This window comes from Centrocercus urophasianus, unplaced genomic scaffold, assembly GCF_019232065.1.
Source record: "Centrocercus urophasianus isolate 14NV4802_14NV808 unplaced genomic scaffold, USGS_Curo_1.0 seq_41, whole genome shotgun sequence".
Classification (NCBI taxonomy): Eukaryota; Metazoa; Chordata; class Aves; order Galliformes; family Phasianidae; genus Centrocercus; species Centrocercus urophasianus.
Window position 1 is genome coordinate 3,070,835 of NW_024884989.1, and position 27,925 is coordinate 3,098,759.

At 40.9% G+C, this 27,925-nt stretch overlaps 1 protein-coding gene across 1 annotated transcript in view; it reads right to left on the reverse strand.

Annotated features, from left to right (window-relative positions):
• TBCD (tubulin folding cofactor D) overlaps window positions 1-27,925 on the reverse strand; it is a 108,974-nt gene that overhangs the window by 2,745 nt on the left and 78,304 nt on the right. The window contains exons 25-38 of the mRNA XM_042833226.1: window positions 26,573-26,635; window positions 26,097-26,173; window positions 24,353-24,434; window positions 21,334-21,452; window positions 20,842-20,933; window positions 19,812-19,952; window positions 17,178-17,261; window positions 15,669-15,827; window positions 14,831-14,969; window positions 9,731-9,852; window positions 8,750-8,827; window positions 3,499-3,588; window positions 2,573-2,660; window positions 1,102-1,211 (exon numbers count right to left, since the gene is read on the reverse strand). Of these exons, the coding sequence (XP_042689160.1) occupies window positions 1,102-1,211; window positions 2,573-2,660; window positions 3,499-3,588; window positions 8,750-8,827; window positions 9,731-9,852; window positions 14,831-14,969; window positions 15,669-15,827; window positions 17,178-17,261; window positions 19,812-19,952; window positions 20,842-20,933; window positions 21,334-21,452; window positions 24,353-24,434; window positions 26,097-26,173; window positions 26,573-26,635 (1,444 nt within the window). The remainder of the gene's footprint in view (window positions 1-1,101; window positions 1,212-2,572; window positions 2,661-3,498; window positions 3,589-8,749; window positions 8,828-9,730; window positions 9,853-14,830; window positions 14,970-15,668; window positions 15,828-17,177; window positions 17,262-19,811; window positions 19,953-20,841; window positions 20,934-21,333; window positions 21,453-24,352; window positions 24,435-26,096; window positions 26,174-26,572; window positions 26,636-27,925) is intronic.

A 27,925-nucleotide genomic window follows, 5' to 3' on the forward strand; every position in this document is an offset into this window, starting at 1 on the left:
AATATTTAGTTTGGCTTCCTGCTGTTAGTGCTTATTTTACTGCTGCAATTACTGTGCTTTAGCACTGAGAAGGGCTCTCTATGATACTCAGCAATGACTTCATCTATCTTCCTTTGTAAACAGTTCAAATTAACATGATAAAACAAGTTTTAAGTTCTTCATCTCTTATCTCAGTGCAAGGGATATATTGTGACAGGGAATAAAGCAGGCAGGCAGTCACAGCTTCATAGGGGCAAGGTGAAAATAGATATTTTCTCTGAACTTTCTGTATGAAGTTCACTGCTTTGTTTTGGTGAGCAGCTCCACACAACTGCTGCTTTTCCTGTAGCAGTTTGGTGTGTCCCTCTTCTAAGCTCACAACTGTAAGCAGCAGCAACCTAATCCTTATCAACTGCTTCTGTAGCAGCCAAAGTTTAAACTGCTGAGAAAGCCTGCTCTTAATTTGGATTTCCTAAGCCAGCACTGAACCAGCCTAGGCAGAACATTACAGATCAACGTGTAGTCGAGCAAGAAAGCAGAACGGCCAGTAATAACCAGTTCTTCCAAACTTGTGACTGCATACTGAACTCTCAGACTCTATACTGAAATCTCAGGGAAATGTGAAGCAGCCGCCCCTGCCAATAGCAGACATTAATTTCTTTTCCCAAATATGTTATTTAAGATCAAATGCCGAAACAAGCTGGAAATTAAATACAAGTTCAATAATGTAAGCATGCGAACTGCAGCATTAAGGTGTGCTTGTTGTTGAAACACGTTTGTTTCATTTCCACTGAAGAAAAAAACCAGTTAATATAATAATATGTATGACATACGTTCTTAATATTCTTCAAAACACCTCCTATATTACTCTGTGAGGAGCGTGGAGCAGCTGGAGCTCAGATGAAATTGGAGCAAAGACATTTCAGTTAATTGCTGTTTACAGCTTGCACAGATCCTTTCCCTTCCAAAATGCTGCCAGAATTAAATACCTATCACTCAGTGCAGACTATTGGTCAGTGCAGCTTCCTTACCTCCAGTCCTTAAAGGTGTGGATGCCTTTCTTTCAACTTCAGTGGTACAAAATCTATTTCAGCTGCTATTACTATCTGAGAACCAACTCACCAGTTATTATCGCTGAGGATGGCCATCACCTCATCTATGATGGCAGGATCAACTACTTCACTGTAGGTTATCAACATTTCATAAACTTGACTGGCTGTTGTTTTCCGTATCTATGGGAAGAGGCAGAGGAAGCTTCAGTAAAGTATCCAGAGTGCTGCAGGGAAAAGCCCAGCAGGCATTTCACCCCTATTGGTGCTGGCAGAGGAAGAAGGGATGAGGGTCACAGAAGTGCCTTTTGGAAAACATTTGCTTTTCAGACCTGTCCCTCACAAGGAGTAAATTCAAATGTTAAGAACAGCCTAATGGGAGCATTTCTTTACTTGAAATGTTCACTGAGCAAAAGTCTGCCCCAATGCTGGCTGCTGTAGGACTACAAAGAAATTAATGTTCCTCACCCCAGAGGCTGTGTAACATTAGTTTTTAGACCCCAGCATCCAGCAGCAGTTACCCAAGATTTTTTCCCAGAGCACTGTTTAGTTGCAATGTGATGCACATAAAGAAAAAGCAAGCAAGGCTGGTTCCTGAGATACAGTGCGTGGAAAGACACTACATGGAAGACTGCAAAACTCTAACAGGAACAAATTATTATTATTTTTTTTTTTTTTTTTTTTTTTTGGTCAAGGAAGCCTGATGGTAACTAAAGAGAGGCAAAGAAATTATAGGCATATTTCCTGAGCAGTGGTGCAAATTTAAATCGTCTGCTCTATTAAAAGATAAATATATCATGAAGTAAACATGAAATGATTTATCTTCAGTTCTTACATTGCCCCTCCTGCAAAGTTCTCTTTCTGGAGCAAGGGAACACAGCATGGAAACGTTTGGACCAAAACTCCAAAGCATCCAGCTTTGCTGAGCACCATATTATTTTGCCCTGGACACCAACGGAATCAGTGCTAAAATAAACAGTGTAGGTTTGTATTGGCCAGAAACCAGGGCATGCAGTGCCACATTTTTATGTGCCCTCGCAGTGGTATCTGACAGCCCCTGCTTCTCCTGCACCACATGAGGGCTGGAGCTGCCTCTCCTCACCTCCTCACAGCACTCCTGCAGCATTCCAAGATGAAGCCCTGAACACCAGTGCCATTGGAAGCTCATTACTGGGTTCAGCTGCCACAGCAGCCACCAGTCTGGCCTACAACATCTGGTACAATGGACCTCATGTTCTCCCAGAAACTTTACGGCGACAAAAAAAGCCAACACAAAAACCAACTCTAATGCCTGCGATGTTGTCCCACATACAATCCTCTCCTGCACATCCTCAGAAGCAGTAGCTCATTTTTCGAGCCCTGTTTCAGTTACTTAATCTGCTTCAGGTGGCAGCACAGCAGAGAACAGACCCTTGAGAAATAAAACCTGGTATTACATCACTGTCTCTTCAAAGAGCATTAAAGCAACATTCTTAATTTTATTTTTAAACTTCATATATATTAAAGTAACGCAACTGATACTATGCAATTTCTTCAAGACTTACCACAGGAAATGGATGGCAAAGGAGGAGAAGTAGCTGAAACAAAACTTTCTCTCTCATATCTCCTTGAAATTGAATCAGGCCACAAAACCTGAAAAGCATAAGAAAATATGGATCTCAAGCAATATTTGTTCATGCTATAACTGTAAAAGTACATTTTGAGGATCAGAATGAAGGTATACATTAAAAGAAACAACATGGGGAGACAATGAAGCATTGCTGTCCCCAGGAGATCTCAGCTGATATTCTAAGTGCTGTGGGAAAGCAAACACTGAGAGGGAGTGCACTGAAATTCTTAAGGGTTACTGAGATGCCACACATTTATGCCAAATACAACTGTGATTTCACAGCTACTGAAGGCAGCCCATCTTGAATCAAACTCTCTCACATAAAAGATCATGGAGGTAAGAGTGAAAAACAAAGACATGGATTCCTTCTCATTTTTGGCATTCTTGCAGTCTTAAAATATTGTCAACAGAGAAATGAAATTGAAGGCAATTCTACCACTGAACATTCATTCAGCTTTGCAGCACTTTGTCTTTCTGTCCCCTCATCCAGTTTTGGTTTCATCTCTGCTATCTGAGCTGGGTGGTTTTTCCCCCTAAAGCCAGGTAATAATTTTGCTGGTGTTTTCAGCCATTTCTCGTGTACCTGCGAGATCTACTCAATCATAGGTATCTTCCATTGGCAGCACCTGAATTGAGCTCTATGAGCAGTAAGGAAATGACTCACATCCTCAAAAACAACACTTTTAAGAGCAGCTAATGCTTTTCTGATCCTTCTCATGCGTTTGACCAACCACTTAACTTATCCCATGTATCTGTATGCATTTTTCATTTACATCCTTATTCCATCTGGTGCCTACTGTGTTACGTTTCCATCACCACCAGCAGACAAAAGATGTCTCTGTTTGTCTGACTGTGACTCACACTCCTATGCTGGAGCGAAGTTTCCGGATGTCTTTGGATCTTTTGATCTCTTCTTTACAAAGGTGAAGCAACTTCACTGGAAATGGATGGCTGGAAAAGGCGAAAGAGAAAAGGATGAGAAATGGATTGCCACAGAATTTCAAATACATCTGATGACTGTAAAGATGACAAATTAACATTCAAAAGAGAAGAAAGACACTGCCCAGAGCTGTTTGCAGCGCCTTGCACAGCAGCACACCCTGCCTGAGGTGGGCTTTTGCTAAACACGCAGCAGTTTGGCCACTACCACAGTACTAGGCAACTTACCACTATTATTATTTCTTAATGGAAGTGAAGAAATCAGTATGAATTACTTTACCTGCATGCTGAGGAGTGAATTACGTTTCTCATCATCGTTATGTGCACACGGACTTGTGTTTACAGCAATGCACCATATGAGCAGAAACACTGAGCCAGGAATTACAACATTCCGTAACAAGGGAAGTGCTCCACGTAGCACTGCGGTGCCCTGGTGGTCCCCTAAAGTCTTAACCAAACTTTGCACAAAAGGGGATAAACACTGTTCTTAAATACTCCACCAGTCTTTAAGCCCGGATTCCTTTAGCGATTCCAGACAACGTAATTAAACACTGGGCTTCCCGTTCTGCTCAGTGCACCAGTCATGAAGCCATCTTTAAATAGAGTGAGCAAATTCTTTTTATTTTTCTACGCAGTCTGGGAAATGCAATTCTCACAGCTCTTTCCCAGACACTCATACAAACACAAGTATTGTTAGTGCTATTTCAAGGACCTATTAGAGAAAAGCAAAGAGGGAAAATTGCTTTTATTTCAGTACAAATTATTTAATCTTTTACTCACTGCACTCAAAGCTGAAGTGCAATAGATGCAAAAAAAAAAAAAACCAAAACCCAACAATCCAATTTCATCTTTGGCAACTGAACACAGTGACTTCTAGATGGCACAGCCTGCAAATCTCACTGTACTGTGTTGGTAAAGCAGCAGACCTAGCATTTATTTTCTGCTACTGTGATTCAAAACTGTGGATATGAACTATTCAAAAGTGCTGTATAATGCAATGTGTTGAGTAACATTACAATTAAAACAAGAAAATAAGACAGTTAGAGGAGTGACGTTAGTGACTGAGCCTTGTTACGTGTAGTTTTACAGGCAGGAACAACGAATTTTTCACTTAAATAAAAAAATATATCTTAGCAAAATTCTGGCACACAATGGCAAGTATGGATCTGGTTAAAAAACTGAACAACAAACCACAGATCCATGAAGCTAAAGAACAGTGATTACTGTCCTGAAAAGCACACAAAGAGAAAAGCTGACACATCTACTAAGTTGGCACCGAGGCAACACAAGTTTTTAGAGCTGATAGTGGCTTTCAGAACTATGTGGCCTCAGCAAGGCTGAGTTAAAATACTCCCACAGGATGCTGAAAGGGCAAATTCCTTGCCATCCATTGCCCATGGCCACATCAGCACTGTTTCTACATTTTGAGAACTAAGAAAAGTGCCAAAAGGAATTGCATATGAGACACCTTACGAGAAAGGCATCGCTCTGCATGGGTCTGTGTGTGCCTACAGACATTGGGTTGTCCGTGCGGACGAGGGGAAGAGCATCTGCTTTCTTAAGACAGGCTTTTTTCTTACCTTGATGGAATTGCCCTTCCTCCCACTCCCCCACGATTACAAAAAGACATTGTGTGGACAGCTAACTACAATACCTGCAATACATGCCTGGCTTTCAGCACAGAACAGCTGTGACACTGAATTAGGTGAGATTTTAAATTGGTTCAGCAACGTGCACATCGCAGCAGAGTACAGCAACAAAGAGACCAATGGAACAAGAGCATCTGGAATAAATTTAGTACACATAACCTTATGTGCAGCATTTTGTGTTTAGAACAGATGCACTGTCATTTGCCAATTTCGTTTGTAATAACTACACCTAACTCACGTATGATCTCAGATGACTCCAATAGCTTGGCCTCCTTAAAGGAAATTGAGAAAATTCCTTCTCCTGTGTGGTCACAGTGCCAGCAGAAACAGAGTCTGCATCTGGGGAAAGGCATCAGTGTGTGCACCTTTCCACAATGGCAGCTGGGCACACGTGGCAATGCAGGAAGGCCTGGGACATCAGCTGGGGTGCCAGTGAAACCAGAGGACAGCTGCTGCCCTGCTCCTTTGCACCATGGTTTACTGGGCACTAAGAGCGTAGCTATTCCAGTAAAGCCCACAGAAACATGTGATACACAGAAATCATCAGTGTGCAGTCAGTGGGGACATCCTCTCCCTACTCCTCATCCTACCAGCAGCAGGGAGCTCGCCTAGAAAGCATAGAATGGCTTGGGCTACAAGGGACCTCAAGGATCACCAAGCTCCAGCTCCCTGCCACATGCAGGGCCACCAACCTCCATATTTAATACCAGACCCGGCTGCCCAGGGCTCCATCCAACCTGGCCTTGAACACCTCCAAGGACGGGGCATCCACAACCAGTCTCGTCATTTTGGCACCATTTGTGAGCACAACGCTGACTACTGCGTGCTGAAAGCAACCCCAGACATTGCTGCCAAGTGCAGGAGAGGAACCTCTGCTGCTGAATGAATGCTGCAGGATGAGAGAGAAGTAACAGCCTGAGAAACAGCAGGCAGAACAACTCAGTGCAGCTTCAAGCTAAGCCAAAAACACCAACAAAGCTGCTCCTGATGGCCTTCTGATTAACTGAGGGGCACAAAAGCTGGTTCATTTTCAACCACCAGCCAGGGGCTTACTGTGACTTTTGTGACTTCTACTCCCTGCAAGGTCCAGCAGGGCCCTGGCACAGAAAGGAGCCCAGCAGTACACCCACAGATCCCACAGTCACTGTAACCACAGGCCCTCACAATGCAGGAAGAGGAGAAACCCCCCAGAGGCCCACCTGCCCTGCTGCACGCAGATTGTCACAACGCAGTGAGGTCCAGCTAAGAGCTATGGCAGAAAGGTAAAGCTGTGCATTCTGGACTTCATAAACTGAGGTGTGAGGGGGCAGGAAAACCCCTCTGGGAGGTGGGCTGACACCATGTGGCACTTTGCTTCAGCTGTGCACTGAGCTCCCAGGGAGCAGCAAAAGGGATCCAGCCAGCAGCCATCAATCCTGGTGCAATTCAGCCATGTACAGCGTTACCTGCTTTGGGTTGCTAATGTTTAACTATTATTATTATTTAAAATGTCCACTGTACTGCACAACGTCCATTTTAAACCTCAAAATGCCCCTGTAAGTACTACTTCTCATCAAGTGGCAGTTAACTATTAAGCAGCTGGTGTAAGCATAATGCTGGTGCAGGCTGCCCAACAGCCCTCAATTCCCTTGCACTCCACTCAGCACAACTGGTAAAAAACGCAGAAGAGGGAAGAAATGGGAGCCAGGATGACATTACATGAAAGCATCCATATCCAAATGCACCAGATTCCATGCCACGAAGCAGTGCCTGAAACGTCAGGCTCGTTTTGCATTGTTTCTGCACTTTCACAGCACGGTTCTTGGGAGAAGTGGGTAATTGGTCCCACTCAAGAATCCAGACCCAGAAGTCACATTTGTTCATGCTCTATACAAAAAGAAGAAGGTGCCAGCCAGCAGCACAGGCCTCAGAGCCAGGATCTGCGTTTCTCCATCCCTTAACTGCAGCCAAATGGCACACGCCTAAGTAAGAAAATGCAGACATTGTACTCAATACAATTCTGGGCCCAGCTGAATGGTGAAATGCACTGCACAGAGGCTCTTTTAGTGCACAGCAAAGCTCAGCACTGCAGTTCATGATTGCCACCTCTGACCACAGGGTAACCTATCACCAAGAGATCATCACATGCAGGAACTAAATTCTCCAACTCTTACAATCTCCAAATTTCCTTAGGGGCAGCCTTTTACATGGTAATTATTTCCTGCAATTCATGCCCCCCGTTCCAACATTCATTTCCTTTCCATCAGAATGATCCACTGGGCTGTAATAAATAATTTTTTACTTTTCTTTTTGGACTTCACCATCAAACTGGAATCAAATTCATTTGGATCAACTTCAAAACCTCTCCCAACCTTGCTAATCCTCCTGCACTTCATTTCAAACCTTTTAACTAAGAATGAGAACAGCACCACGGGGCTGAGTCTGAGTCTCACTGACACAGCAGTGAGTAGCAATAATCCCACCACACATTTCTCTTTGTGACCCCTCTGGGGGGCCGTCTGTACCTGGGGTTTACACCACAACCCACTGTCCTACCCAGCAGAGAACACCAGGAGCTGCACGTTTCAGACCATGGCATGATTACCAAACCCAACTGCAATGCTCATTTTGTCTGTGAATATTTGATGAAATGTAAACTCTTACTCAAAAAGGTACTGCCAGAATTAAGGCAGGCTATCTAAATACAGTCTCGAAAACAAGAGCAGATTCAATTAAAACTTTTTATGTGATAAAATAATTTCAAATGCATCTGCTCAAATCAGTCTCCAATCGGCAGATCCTAATCCACCACATATGAGGGCAGCATACACGTTGTATTGCTCTGCACATGTATCTGCAGATGTGCCAAGATGCTGCTCAGGAGAGTTTGTGGAATACATTTTAATATTATTGAAATTAAAATCGTTCTTTTCTGAAACATCTGCAAAAATCACACAATGGATAATACTGGAGTACCTTACTCACATTTATCCATTCTGATCTAAATACTTTCCAGAAGCAGAACACCACATGGAAAATCTGGGGCACTGTTGTCTTATTTTTCCTATTAGAATCTTGGTTAACTTCTGTGGAGTTACATTAAGAAAAGCAGTAAGGCCTTGGAAGCAATGGGCAGCAGGCATTCTATTTTGCAGCACCACAACAGGATTCTGTCACTGCTAAAGGCTCCCAACACAGTGAAGAACATGCTACAAAACACTGCTATTTAGGATGCTGGAAAAGGGCTCTGATGCTGGCTCTGATGCTGGCCAGGTAAAAGCAAAGTGAATTTGATTAACGTCCCGGTCGTTACACAATGAACCAATAACCAACTTCTACTCTGGTATGAGAGTCAAAGATTTTAATAAGACCCTTTGTAGGCTATCTGGTCCAAAATTTATCACAGCTGCCATTTAGGCATTACACCCATATATCTGCACAGACTCCCATGCACTCACACCCACAGCAACGCTCAGCAGCAGCCTAAGATTTAAGAGCCCTGTTGCACAGTGCAAAACAAACAAAGAAGTCTTGCAGCAACTTACTTCCCCTGCATGGTAAATATATCAAAACAGCCGTTTGCCAGCATTTGGTCCAGCATCGTCAGTAGGGGCACAGACACCCTGATGAAAGAAAAGAATTTACCAATGTAAATAAACTTCTTGGCATACATATATATGCTATTTTTAATTAGAAGCAAAGAAAGAAACTTCCTATCTACCTACATCTTTAAATTAGAACTCTAATTTGCACAGAGGAGGGTTGCTTGGTAACTTCTGTGTGTTGGCTAAATCATCCTCCTTGGCTGAGAGGGGGACATGCTGCTGCAGCCAAAAGGGAAAAGAGCTAATTAACAAAATGCCTGGTTTAAACTGGCAGGGTCCTGAAAACAGAGTTAAAAGCAGTAGCAAAAATACATACATGTTCTAGCATCTAACCATATTCCATCAAATGTATCAGAAGCCACAAAGCCCTCTTATCAAATAAGCCAACACACAATGTGCCAGTTGGAAAAATCTATACTCATGGATTCTATTTCAGCAGTTGCAAAAAGAACAAAATTACTAAAAATACAATCTAAAATTCTGCTGACAGCCACGTTGTTTGTTTTCTTCTTCCTAAGGAATACCTATTGTACATGTTTGGTACGCCAGGCTTAGAGAAATAAACTGCCAGGAAGAATCACCTGTAAAGGAGAATCTTCACATCATGATTATACCTCACGTGTATGTGAAAAGACCACTGCCAAAATAAAGCACAGACTGCACTGCACAGCACACAGCAGTGTCAATCCCCAGTACTGCACTGTAGAAAAACATGATGCTGAAACATGGTGCCTCATATTGAACTACAGCACATGCAGAACGTTCTACCAACACTTCTTTGTTACAAGCTTTAGCGAAGGTGTGCTGTACCAAACCAAAGATATTAAGGCAGGTTTACGTGCTTCAGGCACAGTGGAAGAAGATGCTCTCTGCATCCAACTTCAAATGGTTGTGTTCAAGATACAGAAACCAAGCAGTTACCGGTCGTTCCGCAGGTTGTCCTCAAAGACCTTCAGCAGTGTCTCACAGAAGCCCTCCATGGCGCTGGAATCGCTCTGGATTTTCTTCATGTAGTCAAAAAGGCTCTGTGCAGAGTACCTGAGCTGCAGCAGAAGAAAGCTCAGAACAAGGCTCAGGGAATGACCTGCTGTGCTGTGCACCTGTGCTGCTCTTCTGACAGCGCATGCATTCTGTACCAACGTTTGACAGGAAGATTATATTTTGCTTTCATTAATCCTTGTTCGAAGTGGGTTTTTTTAACCCTTTGTAACTTTTGCCATTGTAGCAAAAAAGTCCACATCAAAGATCCCTCATTTTTTTTCTTTCAAAATAAAACATTCCTATAGCACTATCATTATCCTGCTGTGCTTTAAATAATGCTAGAGTTATGGCTCTGTCAGTTAGAAGCAAGAACTCTGGGGGGTTTATTGAACATTTTGAGCATTTATTGAACAAGCTGATGTGACTGAAAAATGCAGTGAGCTCTCACAGCACAGTGCTTTCCAGCAGGGCACACAAGCCAGAAGTAAACTCAGTTAAAAACTAAAGCCACCTCAGAAATAAGGACACCTGGTTTAATTTCAGATGGGAATCAGCCAGTTCAGAGCAGCAGCAGGTGGAGGTTTCGGTGCTGTGTTTAAGGTTCAGCTGTGTGCAGTCCCTCTGGACTATCTGCAATTAAACTTCAGGGCAATTGAGGGTCCTCACCTGCAGCGTTGCACTGGATGCTACTTCAGCTATTTGTTCTATATAAAAGAAAAGGGGCACACCTACATGTGGACCATTTGGAGGCTGTGCAGAACTGAGACACAGCAGGGTAATCAGAAAAACTGCAGAAGGAAGATAAAGCCATACCAAAGTAAAGGTGTGGACTGGACAGACCACTACTGCTCAGCAGATTTTAAACCAGGACATTTTTCAAATAGACAGTGCAGACCAATGGAACCTTAGCACAAGGTAACACTTTATCAACGTTCACAGGATCACAGAATGGCCAGGGTTGGAAGGGACCTCAAGGGTCACGAATCTCCAACCCCCCTGCCACATGCAGGGCCACCAACCTCCCCATTTAATACCAGACCAAACATTCTACATCCCTATTTCCTCCTCAGATGAATGCTTCCTTTTTAATGCAGACAGCCTCCAAAGAGCACCTGAGCCACCACCCCAGCGCTCACAAGGACTTACAGAGAACATCTCCAGAATTTTTCCTCACTGGCACAACACAGAATTCACACTGGCAAATGCACACCTTTCCCTGGGGTGGCTGCATGAGGAGTGGGAAAGGAAATCAGGAGGTTAACAGGTTGGAGCTCAGACAGCATTGGGTAGGAACTCCAGAGGAGCCCTGGACAAGGACAATAACCTTGTTCTTAGGAAACACAGCAGTTTGCCAAGGCCCAACTCTGCCATCGCTTCAGCCAGCAGGAGGTAATGAAGCACAGGGCCCCTTATTTGGTGGTAAAACCATGGATTTTAATGCTGGAACCAGGGGAAAAGTACGAGCGAGGCCATTAAGAAGTGCAGCTACAGCAAGGGGAGAAGCACACACAGCTCAGGATAAATAAAGTGTCTAAATAAGCTGTCACAAAAACATTTCCCAATCAGCTTGCTGTAAAACTGAAGTACAATACTTCTGAAAATAGTCCTGAGGCAATGGCGGGGTGGATTTGTTCAAAGGAAATGGACTCAGACATTTGATTTACAGCTGAACATTGGAACCTCAGCTGCCTGTCAGCTCTACAGATGCCTGATCCCCAGAAGGGCTGTGATTCCTTGCATTCCTATCTTGAAAGCCCTCTGTGTGGCACATTGAGAAAGGATGATACAGCACTGAAGATGCTCCGGAGACCCACATGCCCTAAAGGTCTTGCACCTAAGCCCAGTCTCCTTAGAAGCCCTGGTATCTTAACAGGCATCCAGTAGCACAGTTGAAATACACAGCAACTCCAGAACATAAGGAAGGAAAAAAGCATCTGCACAGAGGCCACAAGTACGGCTCTAGGGAGAGGGGAGAAGAGCAGAACTGGAAAGCATTCAGCCTTCTGCACCTACCTCAGCACAGACAGAAGGCAAATGAGAAACTACAGGAAGAGCTCCTACAAAAGCAGTGTTTTTATCTACAGATGGCTGCTAAAAGCTTCAGCCTTCAAAGAAGCACTGAAACAGAGAAAGACCTACAGAGAAAGTGCAAACATTCCTGTAACATGTCTGGAAGGCGCGATGGCAGCGCTCAGTAACACTGGCTTGGGATCATTTCTAACCCTGACAAACGTACAGCACTGCAGTGCTCTGTTTTCCCAGTAACAAAAAAAAACACTGCACATCATTCAAGTTTTAGTACAAGCAAAACTGTGTCTCCTTCATTCTACCCAGAACACTCCTTATAACTCACGAAGTCTTTGGAGGGCCATAAGTAGGGCTGAAGTCAGGGATGTTTTAAGAAAAGTGGGAATATAACAACTCGCACTATTTCTTTCTTTGTAAAAAAGGATGCCAGAAATGACTCTTCGTGTATTTTGCTGGAGGGCTGTCATTTAGGAAAGTGACATTCCAGGCTGTTCACTCAAATGCAACACGCATCAATTCACCACAACCAGGTGGTTCAGAACTGGATGCTGTTCTCACTTTTCATACCTACGAATGTCCGAATATTTTCATTTGTCCCAACTAACATATCTGATCAAAGTCCAATAATGTTTTCTCCAAACCATATCCCAAACCAGAAACACTCTGCAGTTTGTATGGGGGGGAGGAGAATCACCAGACAAAATTCTGCATGCCGTGTGGTTCAACAATAGTGAAATTACACCCCAAGCCCTGAAACTACAGCAGTTGTGACCTGCAGAAAGGACACTGTTGCTCAGTTCACATCCCTGTGTCCTGGGAGGATATTTATGCAGCTGTAAGAAACACACATCACCGCAGGCCATACATACAACTATGGAGGATGCTTTTACACAGGAAGCGCACACAGCAGTGCTGCCGAATGCCAAAGGGAACAACACCTTCTGTTTTTCCTCCTCACTCAAAATGCTGGAATGCTTTCAGCAACCACTGCCACCACAACGGCTCTGAGATACTCCATGCAGCACATCTCAGCAAATGTAAAGAGCTGCCCTCACTAAATGTACTGCTGGGCAATTTTTAACTATAGAAGGAAGGCCAGTGACTGAACTACAGCACAGCCATCTTCCACCAACACCCTGAGGAGATGTAAAGACAAACCTAAAAGCCTGTGGTCATGCAGCATATGAGAAAGCTGAACTTTCTAACTTTTATATCCAAGTCTGCATTTGTGTACTCAGTTTTCTTAAGTGAGAGAGGGAAGAAAGAAGTGATTGCAGAACACAGCACTGCAGAACACATACTTAATAGTTTTTAAATTTACTTCTTTCATACGGATTTAATAGGAGCAGCTCTTCAAATTGTCAATTTACGTTTTAAATGAATCCCTGGATATTCAACAAAGATCACTACTGGCGTGGATGGAATCGTTTCAAACAAGTCACTACAAGAGTCATCGATTGTAATTTATACATCACACTGTAAGTATTAAATGTAAAGCACAACACACTGCTTAATCCCAAGTGTAAATAGCACACACTTCCAGCCTCTCCTGCTCTTCTATTTGGCTCAAAAAAAGAATGAGGTCGCTTTGTTTCCAGGGCCAAACCCCCTGAGAATATCTGAACCAGAACAAGGCCTCAGTGCTGAGGATGAGCACAGGGTCACAGAAAGTTAACGTTTCAAAATTGCAGTTTTGAAAGAAGCACAGGAGGTTTCCCTAAAATACACTGATGGATGGCAGCAGGCAGGGCTGCTACCAGCACCCGAGTGTTTGCACTTCACAAAACTGAGCACAAACTGAACTTAAAGAAAAAAAATAGAACGTTGAATAAGAATTTTCATCTGACCTTGGTAGCAGTCAGACTGTCTGCTCCCCCACCACTTTCCTCCCCTTTTATGCTTACAAGAATAACTTTGGTTTTGGTGGAGCCTCCAGTAATTAGCTGTTTGACTGCAAGCTGAATTCCATGCGCACATCTGCTATTATAAAAATCTGCTAAGAGTTACATTGTCTATCCACTAATTATTGTCACCAACCAATAAACGTATGTTTTCAAACTTCCAAAAATAGTCGTTTCTATCCAATTAGTCGACATTTAGAAACATCAGAATTGTCAAAATTGCCTTAAATACATGATGCTGCAGACACCAGATCCTCAGTTCCATGAAGCCCCCAGGGATCTGGAAATCTTTGGATCACAAATTCAAAACCTATGGCACCAGGCAAACCCCATCACTTGGATGCACTCCAAACAGTCCTGGTAAGCCTGAGAAGTGGCAGCCATAGGAGACAACAGAACGATGACCTCCTCCTCCCGTGAGCAGCAGGAGCTGTTCTCTCAACAAAAACTGCATTTCCTGCCACCTCCACTCCTCCAGTGTACTTATTTACAGACTGCACTTTGATTCAGAAACCCTCAATCACTGACTGCATACTGACTGCTGCTTTAGACCACCATCAGCTCCTAGAAGACCTCTGCAATTTAAAGACTGACAGACCAAAATATTCTGTTGCTGATCATTGTTTCTTTGCAGTGTGTATAGAATTGTGCCCTTACTGCAATATATTGTTCTCATACGCATAACGTGCTCAGCTAAACCAAGTCAAATACCTTGAAATAAATAATTCTGAAAGTAACACAAACTGTAGAAGAAGGACAGAAGGATAATTGAAGTCTTGAAGATTGTGGCAGCATGAGGGAATACCAAAACCAGTGATAAGGAAGAAGTTTGTACTCAGAAGAATGAAGTAGAGATTGCGAAGCTCAGAGGTGCAGTTTGACATTTGAATGATAGGCAGTGCTTCATAATGTACTTCTTGATACCTCAATGGCACTTTTCAAGAAATCACATCAAAACAAAAACTGTATTTTCTATACATGCAGTAAACACATACTGACAACTAATAATTAATATCCTAAATACTTTCAGGATATTTTTAATAAGAGTTAAAAGCAGGCATTAAATAAACACATCCTCCTACCAAACAGGGAAGCCACTCTACTTTCTTACCGTTGTCTCTGTTAATCCACCAACAGACACCGAGAGACCCAAAAGCACATAATATTGGTATGCAGGCAAACCTAAAAGCTGGGTGATTCGAGGGAAAGCTTCTGATGCAGCATTCCAGTTTAGAGTTTTGGCCTCTGACCTGGGGCAAGGGAAAAGGAAAAAAAAGAAATAATTTTGCCTGTGTGTACTTCCATCTTCATACAGTGCTATGATAGTTCCTCAAGCAACATCAGTGAAGAAAGCCTCTGAGTTACCTAAAAACCCCAAATCAATCATTGCTGCATGAGGAAAACAATCACCAAGACTACAGTCAGCAAAGCGCTGTTCAACTCCATGTCCTGTTTCAGATACAGCATTTGAACCACAGTTTCCTTTTCCAAAGGACTTTTCTCTATGCTGAAAAAGCAACTACTCTTTCATCCAGTGCTTAAGAGACATGTGAATAATGCCCTTTACAACATGCTTTCATTTTTGGTTAGTCCTGAAGTGCTCAGACAGTTGGACTTGATCTCTGAAAGTTCCTTACAACCAAACTATCCCTGCAGACATGACCCCTACCATCCCTAACCTACCATGAAACCGGCCAGTGGGTTCAGAAATTATTGGAGCTGATCCAGAGGAAGACATCAGCAGCATTACCATGAACACCTTCTCTCCTTATGAAATCATGGTTTTCACAGACACTCATGCCACAAGTTCTTTTCTGTGGGTCTGTTTTGTATGCTTACATGTATTCATTGAACAGTTCAATGAAATTTTCACAAACAGCACCAAATATTCCCCAATAAAACAAACATTTTATTTCCACTGATTCAGGAAAGCTTCTTCAATCTACTACCTTGGAAATATCCTCTCTAGTTCTTCTCGATGAGGTATGTGTGGAACTGGAGGACTGTCGAAGTGTAGCAGAGTAAGGAACACAGATCCTGCATGAGCTCGAAACTTATCAATTTTTTCAGCTGACTGTTGGGCCAGCCAACACATTATCTGTTTGCAGCTATAAAAAATAGAAAGAGAGAGTGAGAGAGAACAATTCATCATATATAATGAGTAGAATGTGTATTGAAATCACTGCAGCAATATCAAAATCATACCAACATGAAAGAAGTCTGGTTTAACGCTTTGTGATGAATATGCAGAGGATTTAAGAAATCAAAATGGTGACAGAATATTTAGAATCTATGTCCCATGTATCAATCAAAAAATGCCACGACTCTAACGTTACACAGCATATTCACATATCACCTTTCATCTGAGAATATACAATGGTGCTTTATGGACTGGATGAACATTTCAGATGGAAACAGGACAGGAACCTTGGGAAAAGCACATTCTCAAGTACAAAACTGCAGACGTACCAGTAGACAAGGTCTATTCCCAAATTATCTGTCCCACATGAGGATTCAGCTCTGGTTAGTTATTTAACTGAATCCCAATTACTCTGCATCCATAATTAAACTCTGCGCTATAAAACTGTGTTACAAGGTGCTTTACAGCTTCAACAGGAAAACTAAGACATCAGAAAGAGCTAGAACTCTTTCAGCTACAGTAAGACCTACAACACCAAACAAATGAGATTCTCTCTCTTTTAATCAAGATGGAAGGATTCTCTTTTAAGTTTGATGCAATAATTTCTGCGTAAGTCCAACAGGAGGAAACCCCTGGACAGCAGGCATTGGCTGAGTGCTGCATTCCTAGAATCCACCTGATTCACCAAGTGTCTGAATCACCAACCAACAGTCATTCACTTGTTTTTAAATCTAGAAATCATGCAGCTGTTCAGCCAACACAGGCATGCTCTGTCCATGAACCATCATCTATCTTGCTTCACCTCAAGCTGTACTTAAAAATCGCATTCACCATTAGGAATATGAACAAATACTCATGAAATCAAAAATCTGAATCTCAGTGTAAATTTTGTTTTTAATGTATTTCCTTGTTAATAATTCCATACAGATGACAGAAATGAAAACAAATTCATTTTCACATTTCACCACATTCCAAACCAATGATGCAGTGAGTGCTCTGTGTAAGTGGGTGAATTCCTATTCTATTTAAGTGAATAATGCTGGCAGCGTGCACAGAGGCTGCAAGTACAGACCAGATCTCACAGATGCACTGTATTTGTAAAGTGAGACTGCCACCCACTTTTTCTCATTGAGGTAAGCCTCTCTGAAACACAGATACAATATTGTCAGCATCTAACGTGGTGTAAAATCCATGCATTTCTATCAAAGGTTCCATATGCTCAACAGAGGAGTAAGCATACAGTATATAAGCAATACTTCCTTGTATGGACTGGAATGCAATTATAAGAGATAAGACAAAAAGAGAACAAGTAACATACATGTTGGCATTAATTAACTCTGCTTCATTCTGAACCAGCAAAAGCGTCACTTTCATTAAACTTGTCATAGCAGCTTCACGTACCCTGTTGAAACAGAAAGATGTTAGAGCACTTAATCAGTACTTTCACAAATACAGCAGCAGTTAGGCTAAACAGACACTGGCAAAAATACCAGTAGGTACAAAACATTGAAAACACTGAACAGTGGGAGCAGTTACTGTATTTTGGGAAGAAGAGGAGTGCATATGACTGCATAAATCCCCATCCCATAAAGCAAAGCCTATGTTTGCACTGAGAGCCATCCTCGCTTCCAGGCAGATCCCCAACCTGACCATCTTGGTTTTCATTCCAGCCAGCTATCGTCAGGTTATTAAGAAGGCCAACACTGATAGCCATTAGTCACATGCAGCGTGCAAAATGCTTTTAAAACTCAGTCTTTTGTCTTCAAATTCTCTTTTTCTAAGAAGACTAATCAACGCTTTTACAAATATTTAAACCACTTCTGAAAGCATCACACTTTTCACAAATTTTCAAGCTTAGTACCTCCAGAATCAGGAAAAACTGTGACTTAGAATGGCTCAAATCTGTCTCCTATAATAATTCTGTGAAAAAGATTAGCTTAAATAACATTAACATCTGCTTGATGCCCATCTTCCTGACTGGAGCCAGCACATTCATCCTTTCTTAGTAGTAAGTAAATACACAGAGAGAAATTTACAAAAGGGCACACCGGCCTATTGCAAAATTTCCAAAATAAACTGAAAAAAATAGCTGCCTATGTAGTCTAAAACTGAGTGAGACACTTGTCATAATGGTAAAAAAAAAAAAAAAAAAAAAAAAAAAAAGAAAGTAAATGACATCATTTTTTCCTAAGCAGTTTAATACAAGTTTGGCAATCTTTCATCAAAGGATGTTTTTCTCCCCTTTTCATACAGTATCTGACTCTTAGATACTCACTTCTAACACCTGTAGTCAGATTGGACAAGTCCTAGCAAACTATCTGTCAAAATAAATGTGAAGTTTGCATATGGAAAGTACAGTTGGTTATACTTTCCCACGATTCCATTAAAGAAAGACAAAAATTACACAGCAAAGGAAAGGTCTCTGCAGAGAATGGCAATTCTCTCCTTATCTTTCCATCTTAGTCAACAATTTAAAAGAAATAGAATGAGAAAATATATCTAAGAGGCCACAAAAGTGTTCAGCAGGCTATAGTTTGCTATGAGAAAAGTCTTCCCTTCCCCCTTCAATTTACATGTTTTGGGACTGTTGATTTTGGCCAACCTTGTGAAAGAAGGTGAAAAAAAATGGGGCTCAAAGCACATTTGAATTTTAATGGCAATTCAATTTCCTTAAGATTTCTTTGAAAATTTCTACTTTGCAGAATTTTGTTCTGTGTTTAAATTCAGACGGACAAAAAGACCATCAGTAGGGGAACCTGTGAGCTGCTACAAGCGGAAGCTCACTGAGTGACTAATTATACTTCACCAGTTTCTCCCTTATCGGCTTCAGCAACTCACCGAATTTTGAAAGCAGAAAGCTCCGTCTCTCTTCCTTTCTCTGACTCATCACCCTACACACTTGCTCTTACATTTTCTTCAAGCTACTCTTGTGTCACTCGAGTGCTATTACATCCTCTGAGCTACAGACCCACTCGCCTGCTTGCTGTCTGACAGCTGACAAAGAAGAAGGAATGCCAAGATGCTTCCTCCCTTGCGCGTACTGGAATGACCTGTTCTTGATCCTTACTACTTTGCATTCTTGTTTCCTCTTTTAAGTTTGAGATGTCAGATGCACCTACATTTCTCTGACTTGCTGTCCTGTGTTGTTTCCCTTCTTCCCTAGATTTCCTTGGAATTTCCATTCACACCATGTGTTCCATTCCCCACAGAACCTTGCTGCCATATGACAATCACTATTAAAGGCTGAGGCTCAAGACATCATTGCATAAAAAATATAACTAGGAACACACAAACATTAACTTAGGCTGATAGGAGTAACTTAGATTATTTTCCCTCTACCCTTTTTCAACACATTTGTAAATACTGTAGTGAAAAAGTTAAAGGTTGCTCCAGGACTGGTCTGTTTTGTCCACAGCAGGAGAAAGGAGCAAATCTCTGAGGCTGTTCTGGTCACAGAAAGAAGTGTGATGAGGAAGAAGGCACCCAACCATGGCTGCCTGCAAGACACACTGACTTCACGGCCTCTGCAACCTTCCTAAGGCAGTACAACCACGGTTAGCAACCATTGAAAATTTGTTAGCCACAAATTAAGCAACTGCTCCCTCTGCTGGCAAGAAAGAACAACGCACGAACACAAAAGGAGCTCGATAACTAGGAGTCAGTGCACTACTTCAAAGAAGCTAGGAAAGACAACTCAACTTTTAACAGCTAAATACGTTCCTAATATTCAATATGACAACAAGTCTGAACTCCGGTTTCACATCTTCTTGGTGTGAAGGGACAAACAGCTTGAACAGCTTTCCCTTTCCACATTTATTCCATCAGCACATTTCCAAACTCAAACCACAACAAGGTTGAAATTATCTTATTTCTAATAGGTTTTCAAAATATTTCTTTAATTGGACATAAAACATGGCGCTAAGCTGAAGCCTCCCATTGCAAGGCATCTTACCATCCTCCAACATCTCCTCGGCTGTCTGTGGTGTAGTCAGTCACACAATTGAGCAACGTAGCATAAATCTGAGCAACATTATCTTTGCAGATAAACTCTTCCTGGGATCCTTCGCCTTTAACACCTACTGTCTGGCAAATCCTTTAAAAAGAGAAAATAGAGGGGAAAAAATACTTTAGCAAGGGGAAACATTAAGATCATAGCTTTGTTCTGTTGCTTAATAAAATTCACTAGACATAAGAGTATTCTAAACCCCGTAACAATTCCAACCAACATACAGTATGCAGAATGGTTCTGAGACTATTGTAGATTTGAGGATTTCTTATCAGTGCTCAGGTTTAAAAAATGCCATCTAAACCAAAATCACAACAGAGAAGCAGAATGCTTTTGTGTTCTGAAATACCACAAAAAGAAGCCTTTACTTAACTCTTCACTTAACTGGCACTTTCTGTACTCTTACTACAGTGAAGCAAGCAAGTTGAGCAAAGCACTAATAATAAGTGCATTGAATTTGATATTTCTTTGTACTGAAGATATGCTTAATGTGAGAACAAGATTTTTCTGCATTGTAACAGTTTAAGAGTATACATACTCTGATACTATTAACATGAAATACGCTGTGGCACATAAACACTGAAAATATTCCTTAAGATAAAAAGTTTCTTCAAACAAATTCAATCTTTTTTTTTAATTAAGTGGAAAAATCTATGCTGCTCATTTTCACTGAAGCTCACCAAACTGCAGCCCATGTAAAAGGTGAACTTTGAAATGTATTCTAGCTACTTTTTTCATTGATTTAAAAACAGGACATGAGAGCTGTACACCATCCTCAGATGTGAAATAATCCTGTGAATCAAAGGCGTATGGGGATAATGGAGATGCACATGATTCCACATTAGAAATGATTAATTTTTTTCATAGTGTGATTTCAAGATCCATGCAGTGAGCTTGTATTAGGAAGTGGAGCAAACAGCAGAAGCTTCTATAGAAAGAATTAAAATTAGATAAAAAATAAAGATGATAAACATACTCTGCAATTGCTATTAAGGCATCTCTTCTGGACTCGGCAAAGCTCACATCTCTGGGGGTAATTAAGGTAACTTTTCTCAGACCTTCCAAAACCTGAAAGGAAAAGAAAAAAGATATATTTGAAGTCAACATAATATTTACAAGTGACCTACATTTAGAGACAGTAGGAAAATAAGGTGAATTACATACAGGAGAACCAGGCAGTCAATAGCTTTGGGTTTCTCACCATGACCTGTCAATATGCCTATGTGCTCCCTTTGGACAAGTGTTCCACCCCAAAGGGTAACTCAGCCTGCTTTTTTCATTAACATTACCAAGGAGGGACTAAACTTAATTACCAGAATCTATGGCAAGCTAAATTCATGATTTTCTGGTGTTACTGAACCTTACAATCCCAAACCGTTTCACAAAGACCTTTAATTATGATCATTATTATTTATTTCATTACGATCATAGGTTTCCATTCAGGATTCTCTGTGCCCTCTCGTCTCACCTGCTGAAGCCTGCCCTTTAGCAGAAACCTTGGAAGGGCTCCAAGGGCGAGTGAAAAGCCACAGCGAATCATCTGCTCTGTGCTGTGTAGCTCTGAGATGTACTGTGTCACCAGCTCATCTAAAAAAGAAAAAAGCAATTGCAAAGCAACTTTTACATCATTATCGTCACGTATTTGGCTAACTAAAAAAATAAGAGGAAAACTACCCTCTGAATATAGCACCTAGAAAGTTTTATTATTCATTATCTAAAATACAGAGTATTTTACATTTCCTATGGAAAAAAATAATAATAATAATAAAAAATTCTAAGACTGCAGAATGGTTTGGGCTGGAAGGGACCTTAAAGAGCCCCCAAGTCCCAACCCTTGCCATGGGTTGGCTGCCCTGGGTCCATCCATGGCTTTGGGCACCTCCAGGGATGGGGCACCCACACTTCACTGGGCAGCACAGCCATGGCCTCACTGCCTCTAGGTACAGGATTTCCTCCTCACATCTGACCTAAATCTCCCGTTACTTTAAAACCACGTCCTGTCACAATCAAACCAAAAAGTTGTTCCCCCTCCTGATTACAATCTCCCTTTAAATACTGTAAGGCTACCATGAGGTCTCCCAAGAGCCTTCTCTTTTCCACACCGAAGCAGCTCAGCTCCCTCAGCCCTTGCTCATAGAGGTGCTCCAGTCCTCTGAGCATTTTCATGGTCCTTTCCTAGCCCTGCTCCATCAGCTCTGCATCCTTCATGGGGCCAGGCCACTGCAGGTGGTGGCTCAGGAGGGCAGAGCAGAGGGGCACGATCACATCCCCTGCCTGGCTGGCCACCCCTCTTTTGATGACATTCACAGTTGCATGTTTACTTTCTAAATATAAAACCAGAATTTCAGGCACACCGACTCCAGTTCATTCAGAAGATGGATAGAATTCTCAATTTAAAAGATGAAGCATTTTATAAAAATCTGCAGAGTTAAGTCCAAGCATGATTTTCAGTGTAAAGACAGAGGAGCAATCCCTCATATTTATAGCCATCATTTTCTATCATCAGACAAACGCTCTGTGTGAGGATGTCTCAGATGGATCCATCAAGGCCTGTTATGCAACTGTTCTCTTCAGAAAGTCTTAACTGGACTGGGGTGATTCAAACACACAGGTCATACCTATCCAATGAGATTGTGTCATTTTTTATGCAAAAACAAACTAACAAAACTTGGATCTTTTAAAAGGTGAAAGCTTAAAAAGAAGCAGCCATCTAGAACAGTGGGTGCTGTGCTCAGGTCCTTTGAATCGCTGTATGACCACACAAGAAAGGGCTCTGCAAACAGCAGTGCAGAGGAATGGAAGAATAAACCAAACTGTGTTAGGAAAGGGCAGCTCACCAGTGAAGTAAAGCGACATAAAGAAGAACACAAGCAGGAGTCAAAAAAAGTCAGTAATCCACATTTCTACTGTAGATTTTGTCAGACAATACTTCCTTTGTACAATTCCTCAGCTAGTAAACTCAACTCCTCTGTGAAATGCAGAGGAAAATAAGGTAACTCCAGAAAAAAAACTAGGAACAACCAAGAGAGCTGCAATAAACACAACTCCAACTAAAAAAGGAGAAAGGCAGTCTCCCTCACCTTACCAAACATATCCTTTTTAATCTTGAAGAGGAAAAATTGAAAGATTCCATGAAAATTACATAACTGTGCCACTGCTTACTGCCATCTAAGATTGAAACGATTGAGCAATATTTGCCAGAAGAAGAAACATCAGTTACCATAGGAAACTGCACTTTAATCATACCTCATGACTTCTTCTTTAAATCCCTGCACAATTCAGCAGGCCTCAACTAGCTCCTCACATCAGCAAATTAGTTCTCTGTCCAGAGGTTAGCAATACTTTCACATGAACCCTTCTATTATTCAAAATCTTCCAAACAATTGGTAGGTAAGACTTTAGGACATAGGAAGATGCAGTGCTTGCTTAGACAGCAAGATGATCTTAGACAGCAGGACTACCTCAACCTTCCTTTCAACTGATGTAACTTGAAGACTAAAATTTTAGCAATACGACAAATTTAAGACATGATGAAAAATGAACAACTTGTCTAAAAATCTTTTACTTCAATTACACCCCCAGACTACCATGGCTTGTGTGACCCCTTCAGGCCCATGCTAGTCAAAAAGCTCATCTAGAATCCAGTGAAAAATGAAGATCTATAGGCATGTGACAGTACAACAGATATACAAGTGCAGCCACCTATGGAATGCTCTTCCAGTATATTCCTCTCCTCTTGATTTTGAAACATAGCTGACTTCTCTGCTCAACTTTTCCAGAAGCCTGACAGTCCAACCTTACAGTTGTTTTTGACTCAGTGCTGGGTTGATTGGTTGGTTGTTTTTTTTTTCTTAAATCTGCCTCAATATCACATTGCATCTATTTATTCTGTGAAAACAAACAAGCTATTTGGGCATGCAGCACCAGCCTGCATGAAGAAAAGGGACACTTTTTATTATTTTATTTATATTTACAAAAATATAGAGATTAAGTGACATATAAAAGATTCAAAAATCAAGTTATGGCTGATATATAAAAAGCAGTCTAACTTCTTTAGGGCAGAGAATGCATGTCACAGCGTGTGACAGGTATCTATGTCATTCTTGGAAGTACCACAACAAAAACACCAGTGATGTCTTTTGTTACCTGATTTAGAAATGATACATGAGTTTGCAATTGCAAAAATAACCACACAAAAAAACCAAACCAACAACCAAACAACAAAACATTGCTTTGTAAAATAAATGTAACTGCAAAGTAATCTTTAAGAATACAAGAACATAACTGCTGTTATCCTTAAAATACTTATTCTATATAATCTATATAATTACAGAATTATAGAAAATAAAATACCTGTTCCTTATGATCTACATAATTAGTATAAAATCAGTGATGCTCCCCTTGCCCCCAGTGTACTCAATTCCTCCAAAGTGTGCACAAGGTACAGCCCAGTATCCTCTACCTCTTTTGTAAATACGAATGCTTACCCTGCAAAGCTGGATCAGCTTCTCCATTTTCATTGATGTAATATTCATTACACAAAGCACTCAGTGCAGACACTGCAGACTCCTGAAACAAAGGCAAAATTGTGAACTTCATATCATGAAATGCGATCTTAGTAAATACAACTGCACTTAAAGTTCAGAGGTTAAAGAGAAAGACGATTTGACGTTTGGTTGGTTTTTTTTGTTTAATGATTACCTACAGCTATTGCCATTTACTTTTCAATTCTTCCCTACTCTGGTTTAAGATCAGCTGAAAAGGAAACCTATGGAAGAACAAAACAGATTCTTCTCTTGTTCCTTCAAAAGCACCAATAAGCTAAATTAATATTTAACACACTAACAGCAACTGCTGCATTTCCAGCTCTCCTGTTGTATCTGCAGGATGACACAATATTACCAAATCCTTCAGTTATTTTTTATCTGCAATATGTAGATTCCAGACTGACAAGAAATAAGTTTCCTTCCCTACAGAAAGCACAAAAGCATGGACTACCCAATTGCTGCAGATCCCTCACTTTCTAAAGAGAACGGTTTCCTTTTTAAAGGTATCACATTCTATTACAAGAGTGTACTTGGGCAGAAAAGATGGTAACTTTTCAGTGTTCCATGGATATTATTGCTCCCTAAAGTATACGTAGAAATCAAGTGAGAATTGTCATTTACTAAACACAGTTCAATGTTAATTAATGTTAAAACAAACAAGTCAAAATTCTCTACAGTCTATAATTAATTCTCTGGCTAGGTTTAGAAGTTCCAGTAAAGATGTACAAACTCTTTGAATAAACTGCAAATACCAAAGGAATGTTCCAAGAATTTAATTTCATCTTTCATCAGTGATTTGGATACATTTCAGTCTGCTCTGCTGTCTGAGGAAACGTTTAAAAGATGAGCCACCAACTACTCCCAATGGCTTTTTATCTTATTTCAAGAAATGAACAAAATGAATGAAGTATTTTCTATTCAAATGGTGTCTGCGACAGCTATAATCTCTAGCAGGGCAGACGAAAATTATCTTTTTAATTTGGTAGAATCTCATTTAAGAGTATAAGATCAAACTTCCGTGGTATTATTCAGGAAAATTAAAGTAAATAGCTGGAGACATGAAGACCATGTACATAAAATAGCACAAAGAAAATGAAAATAGCACTCATCAATGGATTTAATACTCAGAATTAGTGTAGTTGGAGAGCACAGTAAAAGGATTTTACTACAGATTAATGGAAAATTTAAGTACCGTGTCCCAAATAACTCCCGTTGCTTCAGACCAATTTTCTCTCTGTTAACAAACCCACCCTGAGTACATCAGACCCGAGGATACTGTCCACAGACACTTCTCTAAATAAATTTATCTGAAACCATTAAAAACAACCCAAATCAACATATCTTGCACATATAACATATATACATTAACACAGTAGATCTCCTTATTATTAAACAAGATAAAAAATTGGCATTGGGTGGCTAACTAAAAACAGGAATTATAGTTGCAGTTATGTACAAAGCAAGTCAAAACCACACACCAAAGCAGAAGAAAAATGTCACACTGATGTACTCAGATGGGAAACTGAGCAGCTTCAAGCACCAGGGACTGCTCACTGTTAGTCCATCATCAGAAACAAACACACAAGTAGTAATCACATTCTATGGAAAATACTCCAGTGGAAAGCAAAAATGCTTCTAATTCTATATGGCAGGTGATGACACGAAGAAGGAATCACTACTGTACCTTTACATGCTGTCGTGCAGCGCATGAAGCAAGAGGAAGACTTCTTAGACTGTCATTTATTAGCCACTGCCAGCCCTCTGAAACAGTAAGGAACATACATGGTAGTACCTTTCTCACCTTATAAACTTCAGCATTTTCTCTCTTATAGCAAAAGTATGGCAGCCATCCATATTCAGTTACTTCGTGCCTTTCCAAAATTAACAAGGCTGTGTATTCTGGCTCACTTTACAAAGCACACAGTGCAAATGCTGTCTGATAATACTGAAAACTAGACAGGGAAAAAGACTGCAAACAACGCAAATCTTCTGTAACACCTCTGTGCAGATTTCTGTATTATTCTGATATTTTATGTTAGCCCACGCAAATTTGCTGATCCTCACAGTTCCTTCGTAAAACACCGCTCTGATGTTTTACAGCTCAATGACAATGAAGCTGTATTTACTTGAAAATGAAAGGTTATTTAAAACACTACATACCAATTATTGGATCCCCTTTAAACGGCATTTTTGATAGTGACAGCTTTTCAATTAAAGCGCAGACTGTAAGAAAATAAATTTGGCAACCAGATAAATAATAAGAAATACAACTGGCAGCTACTTTAAGTATACAGCTACATCATGTTACATTAGCATTAATTTTGAACTGCAGAAAATTCACAAAGTCCAAGGCACATTAGTTGTCAAGTCTTTGTTATTTTAAGTTTATGCACTTACATGAGTTTCAAATTTATGGAATAATATTCTTTTAGGACTTCAAAGCTGTTTTGAGGAATAGAAATTAACACACTAGACACTGCAAGATTTTGCAGAACCAACTGACCGCACTGCTCAAATGAAAACTCAGCACTCAAGGAATACACTACCTTCCACCTCCTGGTGACCAGATGAAATAAAACACAGGTCAGTGCAGAATCATTATCAGATTGCTTTAGAGTTGGTGGAGAGCAGCAGAGGACAGAACAAGCTACTGCATACTGCCACTTTTTTTGTTTCTCTCTGCTCCCACAATTTAATCTTTGAATCTTACTCCAGCCTCTGTATGCAGTTTGTCATCTTAATTTATGACCAACTCCCTGGGCTCTAAACCTACTCTTCAGTTCAGTCCTCACTATGGCAGTGTCACACACAATCAGGCTCCCTGCGCTCAAACACCATTCAATACAGTATGGCAGCTTCTTTGCTGATACTTATTCACACACAGATTAAGTACAATGCAACTAAAACTAAGTCTCTTAGGGTCATTCCTCAGTCCTCTAAGCTTCTCGTATGCTCTGTTGTGGTTGAGACCATCATCTTCATTAGACATGCATGCAATTTGTGGAACATTTTCAATTCTTCTCTTATTCTACCTACGCAGCCCTATCTTGCCAAAATGCTGCTATTTCTACTTCTCAAATATATGAAATATTCAGCTGCTGAGCAGTTAGAACAGATGATGAAAACCAGCAGTTGTAAACACGTTCTTCAGCATTACCACGTCAGATCTGTAAACTCACTCAAAGACAGAGAGTTTCCCTTGCTCTTCCACTCATCCCATTTGATTGCCTTTCAATATTGGTACTGATTTACTTTACCCACTAAGGTTGAAGATGTGATTTAAGTCATCCTGGTCAGAATCTGCTATCTAGCACTTCCCTCATTCAACGAATGAGCAGGAAACTGAAGTCACCATCATTTCCTTACCCACACAAGTTACCTACTTCACCCTGCAATGCCCTTACTTTTCACCTTGTTTCTGTACATAATTATCATTGAACTCCTCATCGTTAATGTAATACAACCCCTTCCACAAACTGTTGTTTATACGGCCTTTATTCTTCACCTTTGCAT